This window comes from Chiloscyllium punctatum, chromosome 26, assembly GCF_047496795.1.
Source record: "Chiloscyllium punctatum isolate Juve2018m chromosome 26, sChiPun1.3, whole genome shotgun sequence".
NCBI lineage: Eukaryota > Metazoa > Chordata > Chondrichthyes > Orectolobiformes > Hemiscylliidae > Chiloscyllium > Chiloscyllium punctatum.
Window position 1 is genome coordinate 75,304,309 of NC_092764.1, and position 13,772 is coordinate 75,318,080.

General features: G+C 45.9%; 1 protein-coding gene across 3 annotated transcripts in view; it reads right to left on the reverse strand.

Moving 5' to 3' along the window:
* Nucleotides 1–13,772, reverse strand: part of exoc3l1 (exocyst complex component 3-like 1) — a 104,170-nt gene that overhangs the window by 19,546 nt on the left and 70,852 nt on the right. For all 3 annotated transcript variants that reach the window (XM_072547665.1, XM_072547666.1, XM_072547667.1), the window contains 4 exons: nucleotides 8,961–9,081; nucleotides 6,246–6,371; nucleotides 3,133–3,233; nucleotides 575–682 (listed from right to left, as the gene is read on the reverse strand). In XM_072547665.1, the coding sequence (XP_072403766.1) occupies nucleotides 575–682; nucleotides 3,133–3,233; nucleotides 6,246–6,371; nucleotides 8,961–9,081 (456 nt within the window). The remainder of the gene's footprint in view (nucleotides 1–574; nucleotides 683–3,132; nucleotides 3,234–6,245; nucleotides 6,372–8,960; nucleotides 9,082–13,772) is intronic.

A 13,772-nucleotide genomic window follows, 5' to 3' on the forward strand; every position in this document is an offset into this window, starting at 1 on the left:
CAATGGCATTTTTTACCCAGCACCCCCCCCAGTGTCCTGGAAACTATTTATCCCTCAAGCCATATCATCTATCTGATCATAGAATCCTCACAGTGTGGAAACAGGCCCTTCAGCCCAACAAGTCTACACCAACCCTCCAAAGAGTAACTCACCTAGACCCATTCCCCTACCCTATATTTAACCCCTGACTAATGCACCTAACCTACACATCTCTGAACACTATGGGGCAATTTAGCATAGCCAATTCACCTAACCTGCACATCTTTGGACCGTGGGAGGAAACTGGAGCACCCGGAGGGAACCCAACGCAGACACGGGGAAAACGTGCAAACTTCACACAGACAGTTGCCCAAGGCAGGGATCAAACTCAGGTCCCTGGTGTTGTGAGGCAGCAGTGCTAACCACTGAGGCACCATGCCACTCTGCTGTTCACTGTGTTCAAATTGGTTGCTACTTTCCTGACTTTTCAACAATGACTTAACTTCAATAAGAGCCTCGTTGGGTGTATAGTGTTTGGAGATGTCTGGTGGCCATGATGAATGTGAGTCTTTCCTTCCCTCTGCTGGTCACATACCTGATTGCTATACAGTTGTTAACAACAGCCAGCAGATACAGCAAGTAATACTTGGGCTGGGAGGGCTTCTGTCGTTCTTTACCATAACTGATCACCGCCTCTCGGAACCTGTGAGAAGGGTACATCAAGGACAGAGAAGATGAGAAAGGTTCAGGGAGAGCTCCCATCACTTTCACCGTCCCCAATGTTCGCTGGGCAGCCACCTATATCCAGCACCAACCGACAATGCAGGAAATACTCAGCAGGTCTGGCAGAATCTGTGGGGACGTAAGCTAACAGAGAGGAGCTAACGAACCGCAGTCCACTCAGGGCCAGAGCAGTTTCCCTCTATTAGCGAGAGATCAGGGCACACAGAAAGGGTGGTATTAGGCAGAAATTAATTCCCGTGTTACCTGACATGTAGTATCTCCATCCTCCCACAAACAACCTGCAACCTCTGTCCAGTATTATCTGCTAGATAGAGTTAGTGAATAGTTAAAAGGTGTGGATTATCTGAGTTTTATGGTACCTTCCTCCTCAGGATAGGTCACTCAGTATATCCTTGGATGGGGAATGATTTGGTGCGACGTGATACCACATTTGACTCATGGTAAGGACTTCAAGACACAAATCCTGGAAGGTCCTGGAAGGGCTGGGTCTCATACAGTCAGAGAGCACGGAAACAGACCCTTCGGCCCAATTTGTCCACTGCCATCAGGCATCCCAATGTCCAAGTCCCATTTGCCAGCACTTGGCCCATATCCCTCCAAACCCTTCCTATTCATATACCCAAGCAGATGCCTTTTAAATGTTGTAATTGTACCAGCCTCCACCACTTCCTCTGGCAGCTCATTCCATACACACACCACCCTCTGTGTGAAAAAGTTGCCCCTTATGTCCCTTTCATATCTTGCCCCTCTAACCCTAAACCTATGCCCTCTAGTTCTGGACTCCCCAACCCCAGGGAAAAGACTTTGGATTTTCACCCTATTCATTATTTTATAAATCCTCTATAAGGTCACCCCTCAGCCTCCAACACTCCAGGGAAAACAGCCCCAGCCTGTTCAGCCTCTCCCTATACCTCAAATCCTCCAACCCTGGCAACACCCTTGTAACACTTTTCTGAACCCATTCTAATTTAATAACATCCTTCCAATTTGGTTTTGGTTTTCATAGAATCCCTACAGTGTGGAAACAGGCCATTCGGCCCAACATGTCCACAGCCAGACCCATCCCCTACCCGAGTCCTGTAACCCTGCATTTTGCATGGCTAACCCACCATGCCTCCACACTATGGGCCAATCTACCTAACCCGCACATCTTTGGACTGTGGGAGAAAACCGGAGCACCCAGAGGAAACTCTTGTAGACACAGAGAGAATGGACAAACTCCAGACAGACAGTTGGCCAAGGCTGGAATCGAACCTGAGTCCTTGGTGCCGTGAGGCAGTGGTGCTAACCACCGGGCCATTCAGGTTAGAAATTGTGAGGGGCTCGCTCAAGATGAGGACCATGCAGATCACCGTGCTGTTGTTGATCGGAACAGCGTAAGTGTTCCACATGTTCACGGCGAGAGATTGCTGAGTAGGTGGATTGTAACATCAATCACAGCCCAACTCTGGTGTTATGGAGAGAAAATACATAAAGCTAGACTTGCATTCAGCTGGAAGTGCCAACCTTCTCACCAGCGCTATCTCCTGGCATCACCGGCTAAGTTGCACGATCGTTGTGTTTGACGACCTCATGGTTGACAGGAAGGTTATTGGAGGATCGGTGAAAAGTTGGTTCAGTCAACAGCCTCCTTGAATAGCTGACCTGGTGTGTCAACCAGGAACTGCAGTGCGGGTCTCTGAAAACCTGGAGGCTTCACCATCTCACATGTTGCACCCTTTTCGAGTTCTTCCTGAAGGTCTCCCAACGTTTCCCACACAACACAGCTCCAGACCCCTGCAGCAGCCAGTATGCACCACACCTTTCGGAGGTGCAGTCTGTTTGACTTCAAGTGGCACAGGCTGGCGTTAAGAGGTGTGTAGGGTCACATCAATTTGTGTTGCAGCCCCTCCCCCTGCCTCCCTGGCTGAATTGCACAGTCGTTCAGCACCGCGAATAGCATTGCAAACACAATCACGGAAATGAGCATAACCTTTCAGCCCAAACATTGACCACAAGTCCAAATTGAATGGCTCACAGTTGCTTGGGTAAACTTGCACTAGTGGTCTCTTAATCTGCAATTGCAATGATCATCAGGTATCCTGGAGAGATGCCACCATTGGCTGATCTTACCAGGATTTCAGGGAATGAGATTTGAAAGAGATTGGCAGAGCCGCTAGTGGATTGAACAAACACGCACTGGTGAACAAGTTCGATACCATCACAGTTTGGCTATTCAAGCTGTCCAATGTCCCTTGCAAACACCACTTTTTTCAACTTTATCCTTCACCAAAACACTACTATTCAACATCAACAAATCTGGGTCAGGAAAATGTGACGTTCCAGGACACATTTCTCACATTTTGATGGTCACGATAATGAGCTGTTAAGGTACAAACCACTGCGTCATTACCTATGTTCACCGGTTACCTGCACAGGAAGGACTCCAATTCCTGCAGGGCCATTGTGACCATTTGGTCCCTGAGAGAGTCACTGATGACCATCGCCACTTGGACATTCTCTTCCAGCATCTGGATAGCAAAGGTCAAAGTTCAAAAGTCAAGACAACCATTCACGAAAGGCACCACAACATACAGCAATCTTCGTCAACGTCTCCCATTATCTGATCATTTATTCACTTTCTTTAAAACTTCAGTTATTATCGCTGTGACTAAGGATATATGCAGGAACTGTGCTATGGAGTACTTTTCTCTCATTGGTAAGGTTATACACACGTACACTAAATACTGAGTGTATCACTAATTGAGGTAATGACCTATACTAATTATGTGATCACCATCTCGATTCTAAGTTAACCCTTGAGAAGATGGACATTGTTGGCTGACCCAGCATTTATTTGTTGCTAATTCCCAATTGAGAAGATTGTGGTGAGCCACAGCAGTCTGAGATGGAGGGACATTCCCAGTGACATTAGGCCTGGGGTTCCAGGATTTTGACCCATTGACAGTGAGGGAACAGTGATATATGCCCAAGCCAGGACGCTGAGTGGCTCAGATGGGAACCTGCAGGAGCTGGTGTTCCCATGTATGTGCTGGCCTTGTCCTTCTAGATTGTGGGTTTGAGAGGTGCTGTCAATCTCCCATCAGTTTACTGGTCTTATTTAGGATACTGGTGGGGAATGGAGGAACAGAAGACGACTTTCTCCTCCTTTCCCTGTAACACCATTCGATATCGAGATTGATTAGTTGCTAAACACCATCAGTGTCAACATTTTCACTCCATTTTTAAGGAAGGTAGGTTCAGATTTCCACTACTGTAAGTGAGTGAAAGGCTGCGTGCGTATTGTAGAATCCCTACAGTGGGGAAAGAGACCATTTGGCCCTTCATGCATTAGTCAGGGGTAAATGTAGGGGAATGGGTCTAGGTGGGTTACAGTTTGGAGGGTCAGTGTGGACTTGTCGGGCTGAATGGTCTATTTTCACACTGTAAGGACTCTATGATAAAGACTGTGTCTTTTCAGTTGACCTCAATGCACTGATCCTCCTCTTCCTAACATCAGCCAGGAACAAGAGAGTTCTAAATCTGAGGTAGAATAGATCTCCTTATTCCAGAAAGTTCCACCAGAGGAAATAGTTTTTCTCTTTCTAGTCTACAGAATCCTTCTCAAAGAAAAAACACCGGGGACTAAAACGTTATGATGAGTCCAGAAGGGTAGTGGTGGGGAGAGGGGAGGAGTGGGGTGGAGGGGGGGGGAAGAGTAATTAAGAGGGGAACCCATCATAGCTGGGGCCTTTCCTCAGGGGCTGGATTAGTTACAGTCTACCCCATATCCTTAGACTGTGAGCCCTGATTTGGACTCCCTGGTCAATGGGGAACATCCTTCCTGCATTTGCCCTGTGTAGTCCCTTTAGAATTTTATAGAGATTCCCCTCATTCTCCTAAACTCCAGTGAATATAATCCAAATCGATCCTGTCTTTCTCTATCCTGGGACTTAGACAGGAATCGCTGCACTTTTAAGAAGTGAGTTCCTCATTAAGGGTTGTGTTGACACTGTTGCTTTATAAGCAGTGTGGGAGGTGTAAGAGAAGACAACCTTGCACCGGGGTGTGTATACAGAGAAAGATTCGGCTGGCAACAGGTTGCTGATTGGTTTGTGGAACTGTGACCAGCTGTGGATGGCAAATGGCATCTGCCCGACGACAACTCTCTGATTGGTTCCTGAAAAGCCTTTGGGTATGAACGACGCAGTTTGGATCTTTGGAAGTGGGGGTGGTGTGTTTTTTTTTCTCTCTCTCTCCAGTAAAATACCTTAAGTTAAAGGAAACCAGTTGTTTTCTCCCACCCAGTTGCAATAAGCTGTACAACAATGAGTCGGACACTTTGAGCCAGTTGCTCTGTGGCTCCTGCGAAGAAGTGAAAAGACCAGAGAACCAAAGGACTTGGTAAACAAAAGGAACACCCTATTGAATTCTGAGAAATAATACAATTGAACTCTTTGAAATATTTGTTTTTCCTCCACCCATAACACCAACTTTTTAAATCTTTATGTGAATGTACGTACGTGTGTCAGGGCTTCAGAAATAGCTCAGAGTTGTAACTAGTAGAGCTTACATTGATTGTTTATAACTGTCTTCTTGTGATTAAAATGACCTAATTTGTAATGGGTAGTAGTTCCGTTTAAGTACAGGAACCTGGTCAGTGTCTTCTGTTGACCTGGGACTATCCAACAGATAAATTTGTGTCTTCACGTACCTAGATAAAATTTTGTCATGACTCCAGGAACAGTGCTAACCAGGTGAGAGACTGATGTAGCAGACTGCCTGTGGTTAGGCCCCACTCCTGAAGTCTGGTCTTGGGATGCACTTTTTACCCTAACGCTGGAGCCTCTAAGGGTGGGGGAAGCTACAGGCCGATACCACTTGGTTTCGATATCCCTGGGTTAAGAGTGGGAGCGTGTATCAGAGAGGGTTTCTGCTCCATTCATCCGTAACTGTGCATGGATATTTGGGTGAAGATGGAACGGGTTCGGTTATGCTGCCTGATGTGGTAGAATAGCCTCTTTTCACCCTCCATCTCCCTGTCAAGGATTGCATGGGTGCGTCAGGGAGTGAAGAAGGGGCCACTGAAGTCTTAGAGGGTACAGGGTATGTACCTGGACCTCAGATCACCAGATCAGGAGCTCCATGATCTTCTATGAGTCCAATGTACTCTGATGTGCCTGAACATCCTGTGTGGAAGGGGCTCGTTGAAGACTTAACTTCAATTCAAGGGTCTTCTGTTCATAGAAACATGGGAATATTGGAGCCATTTGGCCCCTCACGTGTACTCTGCCATTCTAGATCATACCATCATCCACTTCAGTGCCACATCCTTGTGCTCCCTCCATGAATAACAAGCAACCACAGTCTATTAATGGGGGTCACCATTCCTTGATAACGAAAATAAGGAGACCATTTAGATCAGGAACAGCAGCAGCCCTTACCTGGTTGCTGATCCCCAGCGGTATATATATAGCACACCATGTTCCACATACAGAGCCCGACACAGAGCAGTGGAAATGGACTTGGGCTCACATACTGACCTGGGTCACAATTACCGGCAGACTGGAGTGGTAGTAACCTTCATGGTCAGACTCAGGCTCCTCCTCTCGGTACCAGTCGTTCACCTCTGCCTCCAGGGCTTTCTGCATCCAGTCCGACACCGCCACCTTGGGTGAGCAAACAATGACAATCCGGTAATCCATTTGGATCGTTCAACTTGGACTCAGTGGACAATTTGGGCTGGCTCTCTCCCAACTGAATCACCTACTCAGAGCAATCCTTCCACTTCCGATAGAGAGGGCAAATGACCTGACCTTTCCTTCCATCTCCTTTAATGACTTGGAGCAGGAGTAGGCCATTCAGCCCCTCGAGCCTGCTCGCCCATTCAATATGGCCGATCTCAATTTGGTCTCAACTCCACTTTCCTGCCCCTCCCCATAACCCTTCCATCCCTCAGTAATTAAAAATCCACCTATCTCCCCTTTCAGGTTATTCAGTGTCCCAGAATCCACCACACTTGTGCGGTATTGAATTCCACAGATTCATGACCCTTTGAGAGAAGTATTTCTCCTCATCTCTGTTTTAAATCTGCTGCCCCTTCGCCTAAAACTATGACCTCTCATTCTAGATTTCTTCATTAATCACCTTTGGCATCTCATATATACATCAGTTACAAAGAGTCAGAGAGGTGTACAGCAAGGAAACAGACCCTTAAGTCCAACTTGTCTGTGCCAACCAGATATCCTAAACTGATCTAGTCCCGTTTACCAGCATTTGTCTCATATCCGAGAGTGAGATGCTGGAAAAGCACAGCAGCTCAGGCAGCATCCAAGGAGCAGGAGAATCGATGTTTCGGGCATAAGCCCTTCATCAGGAATCCCCTTTGTTTCATATCCCATTAAACCCTTCCTATTCATGTACCCATCCAGATGCCTTTTAAATCTCGTAGTTATACTAGCCTCCACCACTTCCTCTGGCAGCTTGTTTCATACTCGTGCCACCCTCTGCATGATGCCAACCTCTCTAGTTCTGGACTCCCCCACCCCAGGGAAAAGACCTTGCCTATTTACCCTGTCCATGCCCCTCATGATTTTATAAACCTCCATAAGGTCACCCTTCAGCCTCTGACGCTCTAGGGAAAATAGTCTCCCCTCATTCTTCTAATCTCCAGATAGAATAAGTCTAAAATTCTCTTCATAAAACAAGCCCCTTATGTCTGGAATCAAAATCGTATCTCCTCTGAACTGTCTCCATAGCAACTACATCCCACAGCAAATAAGGGGATCAAAAAGTATGCAATACTTCATGTTTGATCTCATTAATGCCTTGGACTGGTGTAGCAACTATCTCCCTAGATTTATACTCTATTCTTTTAACAAAAAATGGCAAAATTCCATTTGTCTTCCTTATTACTTGTTGTACCTTGCATACCAGTTCTCTGTGAATCATGCACAAAGATACCAAGATCCCTCTGCGCTGAAGCATTCTGAAGTTTCTCTCCGTTTCGATAAGACATTGTCTTTCTATTCCTCTGACGAAAATGGATAGCCTCACAATTATACCAGAATGGATGTACCGAAATAGTTATGGCTTTTGCTTGACCTTACTCTGGGACAACTCAACCACCATCCCAACTGAACAACAGCCTATTAGATGTGTTCTGCTGGAGACGGAGTTAGGAACCCGCTTCTGACAGGTTGGAGGCCGTATAGTTCCAGCAGGTCATCAGGCCGAGCTTTGTGAGAATATCCAGTCAGTGACAATCACTGCTGAGTTTCACAACGCATGAGGTGGTACACCCAGCCAATCATTTGGCTGACATATCAATTAGATGCCATGTCAACAGCGTTCGATAGAGGGTGGCCAATATGAGTGTTGACCGATACTTGACTCAGAGGCACTAGCGCATTTGACAACCAGTACTCTGTAGTTACCGGAGGAACAAGGGTATTGACTGCACCAACCACATAGTGAACAGTACACCGAGGTGAAATCCATTTTGAATGCTCCTCCCTCTGGAAGACCCGAGTTCAAGTCCACCTCAGGATGGGCTGGTCAAGGGGATGGGCAAACAGGCTGATGAGAAAGGAAACCTGGATGTGGTTGTGGCCCTACGTCTGGGCCAGAAGGGTTGATTAGTAATGGAGAAATAGTGAGGGGATCCAGGGATAAGACAGGCAGGTGGTGGAAAGATTGCTGAAGAAGGAGAGGATGAACTGGTTGAGCCAACATGTTCTTCCTTATGTGTAATTCACTGAGTGAGACTCCCTCCTCCTATGGCATGTTCTCTATACAGTTTTTCTTCTCTCCCCAGGAAATTATCTGCAGGGGCCAAGCCCAGACTGATCTGTGCTCTTTTGAGTCCTATAGCCATGCCTGCTCTCCCCTTCCGCCCCCAGCACATCCCAAGACTCTGGGTTAGACAATGGAATCCAATTTTGAGATTAAACGATTCCGGACGTCAACTGAGAATTGTACCTATGAGCTCAAAGTGAGCCACCGCCTTATTTAATCTCAAACTTACAAGGACACTTAGATAAATACATGAACAGGAAAGGTTTGGAGGGATGTGGGCCAAGAGCAGGTAGGTGGGACTTGTTTCCTTTGGGCCGAAGGGTCTGTTTCCGTGCTGTATGATTGTCCTGTACTTTTGTTTCCCCCTTGAAGTTCAGATTTGCGCTTTGCAGCTGAAAAGTGTAAGTTTCAGTGGACCCTACCAAAGTTAAAAGTCCTTTAAGGAAAGGTCTCCAACTCACCCGGACAGCGCCGACATATTTATTCTGCAGCTGCTCCAGTGCATCTTGGGAAATCAGGGGTCCCGGTGACACAATGTCGACATCAGGAGAGAGGTCAGGGTGAGCCAGAATCTTCGGACGGCTGTGTGGACGGGTGGGGGAGAAACAAAAAGGAATGGAAAACAGGAAACCAGGTTGTGATAACACCACGACAGGAAAAACATCACAAACGATTAACATTCCTCAGCAATGTACTGGACGTGATGATGTCTTCAGAGGTGGGGCTCTTCCCCCTTGGATAGGAGGAGGCTTCCTGTCAACACTGAACAAGATTATTTTGTGGTTAGGAGGGCAAGACGAAGGATGATTTGTCTGGGAGTGACTTTTAATCATTAAAAGACATTTGTTTGTGCTGGCTCTCCCGATTAGTCCATCCCTCCATAAACCTGCAGCTCTTTTCCATTTTAAGTATTCCCTTTGGGATTGTTACTGTCCAATCCGCCTGCATCACTCTCCCAGGGTGTACAGGCCGTTACAACTTTACTTTAGGTGCAATGATCCATTTTACGAGGTCAGCTTTATAACAGCAACATCCAAAGGTTTGAAGTGTACAACGGCTTTTGTGTGGGGAATGTGAAGGCTACCTTCTTGAAAAAAAATGGTTATTGACCCGTAGGATGTGGGCATCGCTGGCAAGACCCAGGGGTTAATGTCCACCACAGATTGCCCCTAAGAAGGTGGTGATGAGACATCAGGAGATGCAGCAATTGCTGCAGTCTATCGTGGTGCTAGACTCTCATACTACCAAGCGGCTTGCTGGGTCAGAATCAATCACTTTATTGTGGGGCTGGAGTCACACATAGGCCCGACCATGTAAGGAGGACAGAGTTCCTTCACTAAGGGACATTATTAAACCAGATGGATTTAGGGTCACAGCTCCAGATACTAACTTTTTATTCCTAATTTATTTAATGGACTGAATTTAAATTCCTCTGGTAAGATTTGAATCCACATCTATAAGATCGTTAGTCCAGTTGTCTGGATAACTAGTCCAGTAAAATAAACATCTTTCTAATGAACATTAGCTTAGAGTCCCTTAACAGGCAGATATAATCCCTATAGTGCACGGAGAGGCTAATTGGCCCAGGAATCTGCACTGACCCTCTGAAGAGCATCCCACTTACCCTATCCCCATATTCAGCATGACCAATCCACCTAACCTGCACATCTTAGAACTGTGAGCAAACTCACGTAGAAACGGGGAGAATGTGCAAAGTGCGTACACAGTCATCCAAAGCTGGAATTGAACCTGGGTCCCTAGCACCGTGAGGCAGTAGTGCTAACCACTGAGCCACCAGGATTTAAGGACCATGACTTAATGACAAAATGTGCTGCTTCCAATGACGCTGTACTCTCTCAGGTTTACATTGATGTCAGCCTCAAATGTTTGGTTATATTGTGGTCTGGGTAATAAATGGTGATTTCTGTTCTGTATGGTGCTGATGGGAAGGCTCAGAGTTTCAGGACTCCAGCCCTGGGTTTTCTGTTGAAAATATTGCAGACGAAAACCCTTCCAGAAATAGACCCTTTCTCGCTGGTTGGTAACTGTCAAATAGCCCAGCCTTAAGAGCAACATTTTTAAGAGTGACTTTGTAATCGTCAGTGCTATCTTTGCAGTTAACTCAGACCTTCTTTTGCCAATTAAAATCCAGCTTTCTACATCTTTGTTGACACCTTCTGGGCTCAAAACTGGCTTTCTGTGCTACAGACCCTTGAAGCAACTCTCTTTGTCACATGACATGGACTAGGGTCAGCTCAGGAACATCCAAGTCTGGCTCAACTCTATTCAGGAAGATCTATTCTGTGCAGTGAGATATCAACAATGTCTCAAGAAGGGAGCATTTGCAAGAATAACAACATGGAATGGATAACAGAATTTTAGATACCGCAGAGGCAGAACAGGGTTTGACAAATAAATCTATTTTCCTTTGCTGTCGTCCAGCTACTGCTGTTCTCCCTAGTGACTGGCAGCCACCATTTCAGCCAAATTAAACAGGAACACCGTGAGCGATGTTCCCTGTCATTTACTGGCAGGCTACCAGTATGTGCAACCCTCAGCATTGAAGGGAGGACTCCCATTCAATACAACAGGCATTGAGCCATGCAGTACCTTGTTTTACAATGAACCTCCAGCACCAAGTGACCTCCAATGGAAAGATGCACAGGAATAGGTGCAGGGAGACTTAGCCAACCCACCCTGACAAATTATGGTCTGATTTAACTACTCTGCTGTCTGGTCAGGTGGAATTGTGGGGAAAAAAAAACATACATTTTGTTGAAGCTTTTCACCTTGAAACCAATCACCACTGTTTCCATACAGAGTAAAATCTTTCTCCTCCCTTTACAGTGTTATATTGATGACTGCAAGATGCAAAACATTGGCAAAATGTCTCTTTCAACATCCATTAATCTCACAAAAACATTGAGGATATTGGTAAAAACCAGTCAATTGAGCCTATTGGGGTTAGAGGCTGGTACAATTCCAACATTTAAGAGAGATTTGGACAGGTACATGGACAGGAAAGGTTTTGGGGGATGTGGGCCAGATGCAGGCAACAGGTTCAGTTTAGGGAACCTGGTCAGCACGGGTGAGTTGGGCCGAAGGGCCTGATTTTGTACTGTATACCTGCATAACTCTACAGATCTTGACATTGGTATTTGAGGAATGGCGAATGGTGCGGAACATTGTGCAATCATCAGCGAACATCCCACTCGTGGCATTCTGATGGACGGAAGGTCCAAGTTAGTGCCTAAGGCACTACCCTCAGGAACTCCGGCAGAGATGTCCTGGGGCTGTGGCGTCCAACAAGTGCAACCATTTTCCATTGTGCGAGCTTTCCTCGGATTATCAGTGACATTAAGGTCACTAGGGGCTTCTTGTTGCCTTCAAATGCTAGGGCAGTCACTCTCATGTCCCTTCTGGAATCTGTGTCACTTATTCACATCTGAAATAAGATCAGGAGCTGACAGGTCCTTACATTACACTGATCAACGTAATTATGCATCTTTCTTGTTCATTAGCTCTTGCCAAATCAATACTGTCCTTTCAATCCTCTGAACCAAGCTTTTTCTCCAGTGTTGCTATGGTCTTCAAATGCCTCCATTTTCCTTTCTTTTCTGAACACCTTCAAATTTCTGCCTCTCCTAGTATTTTTTCCACCCTGATGATACTTTCTATTATTCTCTCCTGGTCCTTCCTCCTTGATTTACTCATTTATACCCTTGTCAATATGCTACAAGGAACTCAGTCCCAGCTCTGTTCAGGTGTAAACCATCTGGCTTGGTGCCAACTTGCCCAGAGCAAGCCCCAGTCTCCCAGGAATTCAAAGCTCTCCCTCCTGCACCATCTTTCCAGCCATGCATTCATCTGTCTTGTCTTCCTGTTTCAGTAACTAACTTGCACGGGGCACTGAATAACTCTGAGAACACTATGTTAGAGGTCTCGTTGCTAATTTACTCCTTAGTTCCCTAAATTCTGATAGCAGGACCACAAGCTCCTTACTGCAGAATTGTTAGGACTAACATGGACCCCGATCTCTGGCCCTCCCTCAGTAGGGGTTGTGCAGCTACTTTGTAAATGTCCCTGACTCTAGTACAAGGGAGGCAATGTACCATCACGGAAACGTGTTCATAGTGACAGAAACCCCTGTCTTTTCCCTTAACGAAAGAATCTCTATCAAAACTGCTCTTGCACTCTTCCACCTCCCTTCCTGTGCAGCCAGGCTAGCCATAGTGCCCTGGTTTAATCCTGCAGGAATCCATTATTCTCATTGATTTGTTGGAGGGAAAACGAATTAGCAAGCGAGACCTCTGGGAGACTCCTGCCTTTCCTGTGAGCCTGCCTGGTGGTCAGCCATTGCCTTGCTGCCCGACTTACCCCTGCCTGGCTGCGCTATCTGTTCAGGTCTCAGCCTCTCAGATGTACCTCAGTGAATCCACTCGATCTCTGAAAGTGTGCAGTTGGTGACCTTTTCTGCACAGAGGCACATCTAGGTCACAGGAAATACCCACAAGACACTGCTTGTCAGAGGATTGACATTCCTTGGCCTGTATTATAGTCATTTAAACTTTCAAGTTATTCTACTTACAGGAACTTTAATTACATTGACCTTATCCTTAACTGAAAACTAGAGATTAGCAGAACCTAGAAATTCTTAGCCCTTACTCACAAACTAGCTCCCTCTGTGTGTTTATAAATTCTCTCTTTGCCTTGTACTCATTTAGAAATGTATACTTTTTAAAATGACTAATCATAGAGTCATACAGCTCAGAAACAGACCCTTCAGTCCAACCAGTCCATGCTGACCATAATCTCAAACTAAACTTGCCTGTGTTTATCTAATATCCCTCTAAAACTTTCCTATTCATGTACCTGTCAAAATGTCTTTTAAATGTTGCAACTGTACCTGCATCTACCACTTCCTCTGTCAGTTCACTCCAAATGCAAACCATCCTCTGTGTGAAAATAATTTTCCTCTTGTGTCCCTTTTAAATCTTTCCCTTCTCACCTATGCCCTCTAGTTTTGTATTCCCCCATCCTAGGGAAAAGCCCTTTGCTATTCACTTTATCAGGGCCCCTCATGATTTTATAAACCTCTGTAAGGTTATCCCTCAACTTCCCACGCTCCAAAGAATAAATTCTTTTTCAAATTAATTCACGGGATGAGGGTGTCACTGGCTAGGCCAGCATTTATTGCCCATCCCTAATTGCTAAGAGGACAGTTGAGAGTCAACCACATTGCTGTGGGTCTGGCGCCACACATAGATCAGGCC